This window comes from Echeneis naucrates, chromosome 14, assembly GCF_900963305.1.
Source record: "Echeneis naucrates chromosome 14, fEcheNa1.1, whole genome shotgun sequence".
NCBI lineage: Eukaryota > Metazoa > Chordata > Actinopteri > Carangiformes > Echeneidae > Echeneis > Echeneis naucrates.
This window is the reverse complement of record NC_042524.1, coordinates 19,946,272-19,958,397: the sequence shown is the minus strand read 5'-3', so window position 1 is coordinate 19,958,397 and position 12,126 is coordinate 19,946,272. Positions and strand designations below refer to the sequence as shown.

Here is a 12,126-nt window from a genome sequence, read left to right as displayed (position 1 = left end):
CAGTCTTTCAATCCCAAAGCAATATTCTCTCCGGTGTGGCCAGTGGGGAAGTATGCTGTCTGCAGGCAGCAGCTTTGCAACTCAAAATTTCCATTTATAAAATGCACTGTGAAACTCAGGTATGGCTCAGTCCTTCGGCTTGACCACAGATCTGTAGTTGCGGCAAAATACTCTATATTTTCAAGCTCTTTCAACACATTTTCTTTGCATTCAGCGTACAGCTGTGGGATGGCAATCTTATTGAAATATGTGCAGGAGGGAAGCACATGCTGCTTATCCAGGTGTGAGGAGGAGACTTGTAAATGACTCTTTGGTGACTGTGTTGACGGGCACCATGTCCTTAGCAATATAGCACGTTACAGCTGTCGTTATCTCCCGGTGTCTTCGGCTGGTTATATCATAGGGAGTTACACTGGCAAACAAAGCTGTAATTGTTGTCTGTTTGGTCTGTGTAGAAATTTCTCTCGACATCTCTCTTGACTTTTTCGCCACGCACTCGTCATGAAAATGCATGTGGTGGACTTTTAAGTCCCTGTATAAATTGGTTGCGTTTCCACTGGATGTGGCAACTTTCGCCCGACATGTCTTGCACAGCGCCTGTGTCTGGTGTCGAGGTTCGCTCGCCTCAAATCCAAAAATCCAATCTCAAAATCGCGCTTTTCAGTCTAAAACAATAGATTGCTCAGCCAAAGGGAGGAACAATGTTATTTTAACCCGCCTTGGAGAGTCTCCTGCCAGAGGGGCTAGAACTGTTTCCTGCATTGGTTCATGTGCCACCCGGAACCTCCAAAGCTGTAAAAGTCTCAGTCTGTAACTCCACCAAGCATGACATATTCCTATCACCACAAACAGTCTTAGGCTGTATTGAAGAAATCATTGACAGCAGGCCAGTAAATCCCTGTTTATCTTCCCAGCAGCCAGCAAAGTCAAACAGTGACGCACACCTGTGCACTGCACAGGTTAGCCCAACAAACAACACCAGTGAGAGAACCAGCAACTCAGCTGAGTCACACACACGCTGTATACCCAACCTACAGTTCAAGATCAATGTTGTGGATAACAACCCAGTTCAGAAGTGCTACAACTCTATACCCTAGCCCTTGTATAAGGAGGTGAAAGAGTTTGTGCAGAATCTCCTCGACCGAGGTTGGCTCCGAAAATCTGTCTTCTTATTCATCCCCAGGGGTCTGTGTCCGAAAAAAAGACCAGAGTCTGAGACTGTGTGTGGACTTAAGAGGGGTGAACCGAAAAACTGTTCCAGATCGTCATCCATTGACACAAATTCAAGACCTCGTTGACAGCTTGCAGGGCAATACGTGGTTTTCCATCCTGGATCAAGGCAGTGCATACCATCAAAGATTTGTGAGTGAGGAATCCAGACACCTCACAGCTTTTCAATACATGATGGGGGCTGTACGAGTGGATACGTATTCCATTCGGCCTGACAAACGCACCCGCAGTTTTCCAGAGGTGTATTGAGGGTGTGCTGAAAGGTAGCCACAATGAATGTTGGGCTCCATACCTTGATGATGTCTTGTGCTACTTAGTGTCTTTTGAGGATCACATACACCATCTCAGACAAGTTCTCAACCGCATGAGAGAACACGGCATCAAACTGAGACCAACCAAGTGCGAGTTATTTAAGAGAGAGGTTCGCTACCTTGGCCGACTGGTGTCTGGAGAAGGAGTCAAGATTGGGATTTGGCAGCAGTGATTGCATTGAAAGAAAAAGAGCCACACACAGTTGGAGACGTCAAATCCCTGCTGGGATTTCTGAGATACTACTGCTACTTTATCCAAGACTTCTCTCGACTGGTGAAGCCGCTGTTTCAGCTGCTGCAGAAACCCACCGAAACTGGTGAAGATAATACTAAGAACCAGATGAATAAAGATGAAGGCAGAGCTAGGAACATAGATAAAAGGCAGCTCCCCTCAAAAACACCCATCACATGGAGAGCAGAACACAGAGCACAGAGATGTCGTCACTAAGCTAGTGGACATGCTAACTAATCCACCCATTCTAGCTTATCCGAACTTTGACCTCCCATTCATACTGTACACAGACGCGTCCAATGAAGGGCTAGGAGCAGTGCTATACCAGTGTCAGGACAATAAGTTGAAGGTCATAGGGCATGGCTCAAGAACTCTAACTCCTGCCAGAGAAATTACCATCTCCACTCTGGTAAACTTACCACCACTTAGCGCTCAAGTGGTCTATCTGTGATAAGTTTTGAGATTACTTGTATTACACCCCAACATTTACAGTATACACAGATAACAACCCTTTGAATTATGTCCTCAGCACTGCCAGACTAAATGCCATTGGACACAGATGGGTCGGTGAACTGGCTGACTTTCACTTTGATGTTAAGTACAGGCCAGGAAAGATGAACACAGATGCTGATATTCTGTCAAGGTACCCTGTGAAACTCCTGGACAACATGGAAGAGCACACACAGACAATGCCACCTAAGGTTGTGTCTGCACTGTGGCAAGTTAGCAAAGCAATTCAAGAGAATGACATGCCTTGGGTTGCAGCTTTGCAGCGTGTTGGCGATAATACAGATGTTGTGCCACCTGACAGCATTCTCAGTGTTACACCAGAAAACATCTGTGCAGTACAACAAGAGGATCCAGCCATCAAGGAAATTGTCTCTCTAAAACTGCAAAACTGGACTCCTAACGAAAGAGACGAGACACATGAGGAAAGAAACAAAGAGACTGCTGTATGAGTGGAATAAGCTGGTGGTGGATGATGGGATCCTCTACCGACAGACTGAACAGCACAAGCAGCTCGTTCTCCCTGAAAAGTTGAAACCAATGTTGCTAAAGACTGCACAATGACATGAGCCATGTCAGGGCAGAGAAGGTAACCCATCTTGCCCATGAAAGGTTTTATTGGCCCAATATGCAGCATGACATAAAGAACTATGTTAACAAAGGATGTGCCTGTATTAAACAGAAATGTCCTAATCTTCCCCAGAGAGCGCCCATGAGACACATCTCCACAAGCAGCCCATTTGAGTTAGTGTGTATCGACTATCTCCAGCTGGACCAGAGTTAAGGCTAAGTACATTCTTGTCCTTGATGACCATTTCACACGTGTTGCCCAAGTGTACCCAACAGGGAACAAATCCGGAAAAACTGCAGCTGATAAGATATTCCAGGACTTCATCCCTCACTTCGGCTATCCTCAGAAGCTCCACCATGATCAGGGTAGAGAGTTTGAGAATAGTTTGTTCAGCAAGTTAGAGCAGCTGGCAGGTATGGGGCATTCACGAACAACACCTTACCACCCGCAGGGTAACCCGGTGGAGAGACTGAACTGAACACTTCTTCAGATGATGCGTACACTAGAAGAGGAAAAAAACAGTCAGTGGAAAGATAACCTTTCAAATGTTGTGCATGCCTACAATTGCACGAGGCATGAAGCCTGAAAGCAGTCAGGGGTGTTCTTCAGCCAGGTGACCAAGTGCTGGTGAATTTGTCAGAGCAAAGTGGGCCTGGCATGCTGTGGGCTTACTGGGAGCAGGTAGTGCACCACGTTGTGGAGAGAGTTGATAGTAGCCCAGTGAATAAAGTGCCATCTGAAAAAGGACCTAAAACACTGCGTGTGCTCCATCGTAACCTACTTCTGCCAGTGAATGAACTGCTTTGGAGCGATGAGGAGTATGTTTACCAGGAGATCCCATGCTATAGCTTAGTGAGATCCCAACAGGCAGAGCACCATCCACAGACAGAGAAAAGGCTAAAGGCCTGTGAGTTTCACCCTGCTGTCAGAGAAGAAGTGGACACACAGGACCAGGGGGAGAATGTACCACCAGCACAGGACAGAGCTCTTGAGGATGTCGCATTGGAGGAGGAACCACAGGACAGGCTACTGGAGGACATGGTAGCAGAGGAGGATGGACACCAAGCGGAGGCTGAGGCTGTCAGACGAGAGACAGATGTTCACCTATGGCACACTGGGACAGCTGTCATACCAGCAGTGGGATGCACGAGTAAACTCACTAATGCCAAGCTATTCTATCCCAAGTCATTTCAGTGCTCTTCCCCTTCCATACTTCACACCTCCATACCATTACTACTACAGTTGTAGTAGTAGCTTTACCCAGACATATTGATATGCCTTGTAGACTCAAGTATGTCCCTCATCATAGACAAATGTCAGGAGACATTCAAAAAAGCAGGGGAGAGTGTAAAGGGTAAAAACAGTTCTTTAAAAAAAAAAATCAGAGTGTAAAAGGTTTAAAATGTGTTTAAAATGAATAAACATTCAGATTAAATATACAGTAGATGTTAAAAAGTCCATGGGACAATTTTTCAGTTCATTATGGGACTATGGTACAGTCCATGGTTAAATTAATACGTTAAATAAGTTAAATCTGGTTAAAACTAGACACCCCTCTATATATGTTTTTTATTCTCCTGTGTCTTAAATAGCGATTAAAATACAAATTTTATTGTATTTTACTGGTTAAGGTGTTAGTGTAATCCTCAGAAGGGTCAGCAGAAGGTGCATAGAGCTTGGGAAGAACCTAAAGTCCCATAGAGGCAGCGCTACATAATAACTCCTGCTAAAGTTGTCTGCCTCTTTGCTTGTGTCTACAGGTGGGTTAATTGTTCCTTAAAATACATGCAACTACTGTGGTAATACTGTGGTAAGGGTTAAGCGTTTGTGAACCCTTAGGGATAAGGTGTAATGTTTAGAATTGAGTATGTAGGGTCCTTAAAAAATTGGGCACGGATATTCATTTGTTATTCTTAGTGGGATGTGTAATCTTACTAAGACTAAAAATACTGTATGTGCATTATCCATCTATATCTCAGAAGATGAGATATGGGGTAGAGATGGGGTAGAGTTGGACTTTATTTCCCAGAATCCTTTGTTCTTCCAGTTTTGCAGTCGTCAAGATCAAAATAAATTAGGTTTATATGTTAAATCCGTAATTCATGCCTTATATGGTTTAAAAAGGTTCTACGGTTTAAAAAAATAAATAAATTAAAAACAATGATAAAGGGTTAAGGTTTCATGTTTACTAAAAAAAAGGAGAAACGATTGTGTATTCTCTCTGGAAGGGGGAGGACGGGAGAGTTCCCCGGGACAGAGCAGAGGGTGGCTCCGTTCCCACGGGAGAGCGAGGAGTAAATGTTTTGGAGCCTCGGCCTTAATGTTGGTCCAGATATTGAACTACCCAGAGACTGTGTTACTGTATCTCAGTCGAGTGTGAGAAATTACACGACGGCGAACATTTTTTTTCCGAGCCGCGGCATCGTGCTCGCATGTTGCTAGTTAGCTTAGTGGCAGATATCTAGACTGTGTAACCCCAGGAGGAAGCCACATCACAGCCGTGCGGGTCGTGAGGATGAGGAGACAGCGGAGGACAAGAGTGTGTCGCAGGTAGCCGGAGCTACGGGAGTCGTTGCGGCGCTGCCTGGACATCGTTTTCACGCGGCAACTTTGTTGCATCCACGGCGGGAGGTTGCATGAGTACTTCACATTGGAACGAAGCCGAGTGCAGGATACAGACACACAACGGTGTGAACTGTCTTGGTTTCAACAGTTAACTTTTCATAACGGGATACAAACTACATGTGCACCAACGTTTCAAATGGGCCCCAACGGTTAAAGAAATTATCCAAGCGCTTGGGTTAGACTTTTCATAGTACCATTTTCATTTATGTGGCCTGTTCAAAAATACCTTGATACAGGTGTGGGTATTGTTACTGTGTTTTGAGGGTACATAGAGCTCTGGTTTCATATTTCAAGTTATTACAACTTATGCATAAGGGAATGGTTTAAAAGAAAGTGAACTACAGGTTTATTTGGAATATATCCATTTCATTTATGAGCAGTAACAACAAGGGTTAAAAGGAGACTCTTTTGAGGAACAGTTACACAGTTCATAAATGGTTTGATAAGGTGAACTTTAAACTTTTCTATTGAAGAAAGCAGTTTCAAAACTTCAGGCTTTACGGTTGTGATTTTAAAGTACACCAGAAGTGTTTGTTTGTGAGTTTCTATTTTTTTCATTATATTTTCCGAAAAGAAAAAAAAATGTTTATGTCTCACCTTTTACATATTGTGGTTTTATATTCTTTCAGAGCAAAGCATTCACTTGAGTTCTGAGGGCTTACATACACAGCAAAAAGTCCAGTGTTGAATTAACTCCCACAGAGTTGATTTTAACACTTTTTGAGGGTTTATATACCTCCACACTCTCCAGAGTTAAATTAACACTTTCAAAATAGTTAAACATTTAACTCTTTGCCAGAGTTCCTTCTTTAACTCCCAAAACAGAGTTAAATTAACACTAAGGGATTATATAAGTAACACTGTTCAGGGTTAAAATTTTACTATTTGGGTAGTGTTCATTTAACTCCTTAAAGTGTTAAGATATCAACACTGAAAAGTGTTAAAATTAATATGCATATAAAATAACTCCAATCAACAAAATCCTTTTTAAACTAGCATTTATTTTTCCTCCCTTGCAGTCAATCATACAGCTGAATTAAAACATCACAAACGAAGGTATAATGTACAAAGTTTCATCTGAAATGTTGTGTGAGCTTTGAATATCAAACGGTTTATAAAATTTGAGCTCTGACATTTTTATAACACACCTTTCCTCACTTCGCAATACTCTGAACGCATGATGATGGCCATCAAAACTCTCTATGAAAAGCTTGTTTGTCAGAAAAAAAATATGATCATCAACCAAAAGTACATCACTTATTTGACAAAAGACTGGCATGTCTTCTCCCATAGTACAGCATATAACAAGTCCAGCTCTATACTCTACACCATCAATTTTAACCCAACTTGTAGAGAAAATATCTTTTGACAGGATCATTTGAAGCGTTTCATTATTGACCACATTCTCATCTCTGAGGGAAAAAGATTTAATTGGTCCGTACTCATTTTGTTTGAGGTTGAATGTTTCCCAGTGATAAGCAATAGCCATTTGATGCTTTTTAGCAAGTGATTTGGTGATGTTTTTGAAATTTTTAAAATAATCTTTAAACAACTTGTGTTTGGCTTCAAATCTCATGGACCACATATGAAACAAGGGACCAATTTTCCTTATAGAAGATGGATAGTGGATCATAAAGTGATGCTTAGGTATCAAGTTTCTATGTGGATACAAGAGCTTAAATAGTTTGTGGTGGTCAATAATCAAATGCTTTAAATATATTGTCATACCTACAGTGAGAGAAGGTGAAAAAAACTATGTTCATTATTTGAAGTAACAACAGTAACAAATTCCAGTTTTTGTTACCTGGAGGAATGATGTCACCAAACAACAGTGGAATATTTTTTACGAGGCACAAAGTCTGAATAGAATTCAAACCAATACCATTGCCTGTGCCCTCTAAAATAATCTTTGTGGGACGGTTTTTTCGTTCTAAAAATCCATAATCAAAGCTATATACCCTGGAAAGCAAGTCCTGTTCTGAAATAAATTGTTGTGCAAGATATCCAAAAAGTAATTTGATCTCGTACTGAGCCACACCCTCGAGAAGATCATGCATTATATCAAATGAAAAGTTATTACAAACATGGAAATACTTCAATGAATTGAGTGTAGATTTCTTTTTTAAACCATACAGTGACTTCAATTGTGGGTTTTCCTGGAGAGACTGACAATGCATTTCAAACACATCTTTTCCACAAAGTATCACCTTAGGATCGTCCTCACTGTAAACTGTTTGAAAATCATTCTTCTCAATCAAACAAAGGCGACAAAAATGACAGCAATTGAATGACTCATTAAAACCAAGAATTGTGTGCATCCCTAGATTATCTCCAGTGATCTGTTAGATTATACATATACTGGCTGATCTGAAAATGGAAGACTTAGCCCTTGGCTTCCCAGTTTTTTTACATAATTTATGGACGGTTCCAGTAAACATCAAAACCATACTTGTGCAGATCTTGTGTATGAAAACGTGATACCAAATGAATGTTCATTAAAACCAAATTAAATTTGGGGGGCAAATTTCTAAGAACAAAATAAAGACAGCCAATTTTATGAATTCCACGCTTGGAGCTTAGGGGATTGGCTGTTTCAAAATCATCATAGTACAGTTGAATCTGTAATGCATGTCTTTTTGCTGTAAACAAAGGGTGTGTTTTAAAATAACTTCCATCAAAAAAGTCAGAATAAGTTTCTGGCTCTGATCTACACTCTTTTTTTAGGATAACACAAATGTCTGGATTTCTACACATGAATTTCAATGTTTCTAAAATCGGTACATATATAAAAGTATCCTTCACAGGTACTTGATCATAAGTACCAGATTTTTGGTTTCGTCTGTTGTCAAGTCTCACACCCAGTGTTACTTCTATTGGCTCAACAACTCCCCACTTTTGGTGGAAGTATTTATTTCGTTTCCACTCTGTATTCAGACTTGTGAATGGGTTTTCAAATATTTCAAAAGATTCATTTATCACGGATATGTTGGGGTCACCTATAGGTAGAGCAGAAATAGCAGTATGCTTTGCTTGGGAGTGAAGCTCACTTGTAAGCTCCTCCAAATCTCCTATAATTGAGGATACCAAACTGTTAGAAATTCCACTCCCCTGTAATTTGGCCACGATGGATGCACACATTTCTTTGGTTTGATCTTTAGAAAGTCCTGAATCATTGCTCTCAGAAGGAACACTAGTAGAGCTACATTCATCTGGGGGATTAATTTGGTCCTCCAACGCATGTGCCTGAGATGAAGTTGCAACTACCCCACTAGAGGAACACGCAAGAGTTGAAGCTTGACCAATTCGCTGAACACTGCCTTGAACACTATTAAGGTGCTTCCAAAAACCTGCATAGGTTAAGAACTGGTGCCTGCAGCCTTGCTGAGAACATAACAATTTGAACTTGGGTCCAGGATAGTAACCATGTTTAACTCTTAAATGTGAAATCAACTGCTGACTGCTGGGATACAACTTCTGACACATGAAACAGGTCAGCATTGTCTCCTACTCACAGAGTGAGAGTGCTACTGGCTGGTTAAGTAGTCTGGCTCTTAGCTCTTTAACTCTGGGTGACTCCCTCATTTTCCCCACATCAATGTTATACACTGTTGTCTGCAGAAATGTGTAAAAATTCACAAGTGCAACATCATAAGACACATTAAACACAAAATGTGCTTTGAAAACTTCATCGAATGCCCCAAGGGAGCGGTTTGCCTGGCATGGGATGAGATGTTTATCCATGGAGATGTAGAAGCTGTCAATCTTGCTCTTCTGACGCCCAACAGCGAGGAGGTACGGCTGCCGACCCTGCTGGTTGCGGAGGTGCTCCTCCAAACTGCAGCATGACTAGAGTTGAGATAACAAAACTGGACATTAGACAAGAATAAAGTGCACCCCAAGAGAAAACTACATTATACTACATAACTTCAATTTGCTCTACTTTTTAACAACCCTCATTTACATATTAAATCATAAAAATCATCTTAATAAAATAATTACCTGATGAAAGATGACAAGTATCTCAACTGCATCACACGCACTGATTTTTGGAGACTTCAACCCCCCTGGTGGTGGTGGAAGGAGATGTATCAGCAACAACAGGGAGGCCATTTCTTGGTCAAAGGCTGAGAACAAAGACTTACAATAATCAACTGAAGACTATTCAAATTGAATGCTTTAAGTCTGAATTACTACAAGTAGGCATTAAGAGTTTTAAACAGCGATTCATTATCCACATTTATCTCAAATGTCAGAACTTTCAAAAAGATACACAGAACAAACAAATGTGCTCGTACACCAATTTTAATCATATAATCATGAAAACAACAACTGTAACAGCAAGTAAAGCTTTTTAACAAGCAAAACAAACACAACTCACTCATTGCCTCGTCAGGGTCACTTCCTGGGGGACTTTCTGCTGACTGCACCAAGCGTTGCAACTCTGGTGTTGAAGTGAGCTGCTTAGCCTCTTTTATGATGTTTGGCTTGAAGAACACATCCCATTTCTGAAGCAGTCTGGAGGATGTCTCATCATCAAACAGGAGCGTGAAGTCTTGATTGACCTTTACGAAGGAAGATTAAATTAATACTACTGGAAATACTTTAAAATTTCAAGGAATCTTAAACATCTGATTCAAAACTTACCAATCCCTTCGTATCCAAGAATCTTGGGAAGGTGGAGAGGATATCAACAGTTCTGCCTGGATCATTAACAAGCCTCTGACGGTGCTGAAAGGTTTCTCTCATCTTCTGAAAAATCAGGGATTTGTCTGTGGTGTAGTTGAGCAAAGACATGGCTTCTTGGCAAGCATCACCATCAAGCTGCCCGTCAACATTAACAGTCCTTTGGAAATTTGGGCCTCCTGGAGAAATGTCAATGGAGCTATTTGGTGGTGTTGCAGACCCTCGACGAATCTGTCTTTGGACTGTTTTCAGACGCCAAGAAATGTACCCTGTGTTGCTTGCAGCATCAAAGAAATGTTCCTGAAAAAAAATTAATGCATTGTCATACTCAGCTCATGACAAATCTCAGAATTAAAATGTCAATGTCGTGCACACGACTTTGCATCACAACATGCAAGTGTCATGCAAACAATAATAATAATGACTTACATAGCCTTTCTTGGAATATGGATCCTTGAGGGAAGGGAACAGCGTCACTATACCAAGAGCATACTCTTCTCTGATTGCTTTAGTGGGGAGGTTCCTGAGAGGGCATAGTAAATTAGTAATCCAAATATATGCAATGGCCAAGCAGTTATTTGGCGCAAATAAAAAGAATATGAAACACACATACCCATGGTTATCAATCATGTGAGCCACCAGGATGTTAACCATTTGCCTTCTTGCAGCATCTGTTAGGGTTTCTGTGTTTTGGTACTCCTGTAGTACTTGTTCACCACCGGACTTGCCTCTAAGCACAGTTTCAATCAACAACATTTCCTTGTCCAACCAGGTCGCTGAATATTTCTGCATCAACTTCGGTCCCTGTTGCATCCTTGTAAATAATTTGGGCATCGGGTGGCAGGCAAAATCTTTCAATGACTGGACAAGATAGTAAGATAAGACTATTAAACTATTTCGATAATTGACATCAGTTTGCACAATTTTTTGAGAAAAAAGTAAATTCTCTAATTTCAGCTCCTAAAAAGTGAATATTTTTTCAAATTATGAGCTTGCAGAAAGAGGTTATAAAATAGCATGGGTGTATTTTTAAACTTTTTTTTAAGTCAAGCTTAAAAAAATAGCCTAACTTACCATTTTCGTGGAATTGACGAAAGTCAAACTGTCCTTCTACCTCAGCCAACTTCACATACTTCTGCTGTCTGTTGTGCTTTACCTGAACCAGCATTTTTTTACTTGGACATTCAAAAAACATTCACAAAGTAAATTAACAGTAACAGGAATAAGGGTAAGTTAAGTCCCAGTCACACAAGACAGGCGAAACTCATGTAAACTCATGTCTACATGTTGAGACATGTTTTTAACAGCAACCTTCATGGTCAACTACAGTGAAGGCATTAACAAAAATAAAACAAGACCGTTCACTCCAGCCTCAAACAAGACTTTATACAGTAAAAAAGATAACAGCAGCTTGTTGTTATCTTGTCATTGGTAGTTGCAGACAGGTTTAGTAATTAGCGGTTAGCTAATTAAGCTAACAGTACCATATCTTGCTAGCTCACCACATGTGGACAAATTTGCTGTTCAGTCCGACAAACAAGGCTTTGTAACGCATATATATTCAACGTATTATTTTACATACTTCAGTTCAAACTATCAATTCATAATTGTTTAGTGAATTTCAACAAAATTTCACTTACCGTGTTTGACATGCATGAGGAGGAAAATGGCGCTGACTCACTTCTCTCGCTGAAGAAGTGAAGTTCAGGGAGCAAAGGCGGAGCTTAATTACGTCTTAGCAGAGTTAAACTAACACTGATCTGATTCACTCTCTGATATAACTCCGACTCTGGACACCATTTTAAATCAAATGTGTTAATTTTACACTTTGGGAGTTAAAATCAACTCCCAGATGTTTAACCCTGAAATGTTAACTCCCCAATTTTTGCTGTGTAATATATGCTAAATTATAGCATAGTAAGTTTTCAGTGGAGGCACCGCGCTAGTTATTTTTTTTTTTTGTCTCT

General features: G+C 40.7%; 1 protein-coding gene across 1 annotated transcript; it reads right to left on the bottom strand.

Moving 5' to 3' along the window:
- Window positions 1-8,980: 8,980 nt before the first annotated feature.
- Window positions 8,981-10,972, bottom strand: LOC115054599 (uncharacterized). Its single transcript, XM_029519868.1, has 5 exons — window positions 10,773-10,972; window positions 10,589-10,682; window positions 9,876-10,038; window positions 9,476-9,540; window positions 8,981-9,322 (listed from the first exon to the last, which is right to left on the bottom strand). Exons 1-5 carry the CDS (start codon window positions 10,970-10,972, stop codon window positions 8,981-8,983), a joined length of 864 nt encoding a protein of 287 aa, XP_029375728.1.
- Window positions 10,973-12,126: the final 1,154 nt, after the last annotated feature.

What these genes read in the sequence shown, in the direction of transcription:
- LOC115054599 (XM_029519868.1), bottom strand. Translation starts at nt 10,972, where the DNA reads ATGCAACAGGGACCGAAGTTGATGCAGAAATATTCAGCGACCTGGTTG. An exon ending in CATATTCCAAGAAAGGCTAT is followed by an intron (nt 10,039 to 10,588) that starts GTAAGTCATTAT and finishes TCCTTCGTAAAG; the next exon opens with GTCAATCAAGACTTCACGCT. An exon ending in AGCAGAAAGTCCCCCAGGAA is followed by an intron (nt 9,541 to 9,875) that starts GTGACCCTGACG and finishes CACCACCACCAG; the next exon opens with GGGGGTTGAAGTCTCCAAAA.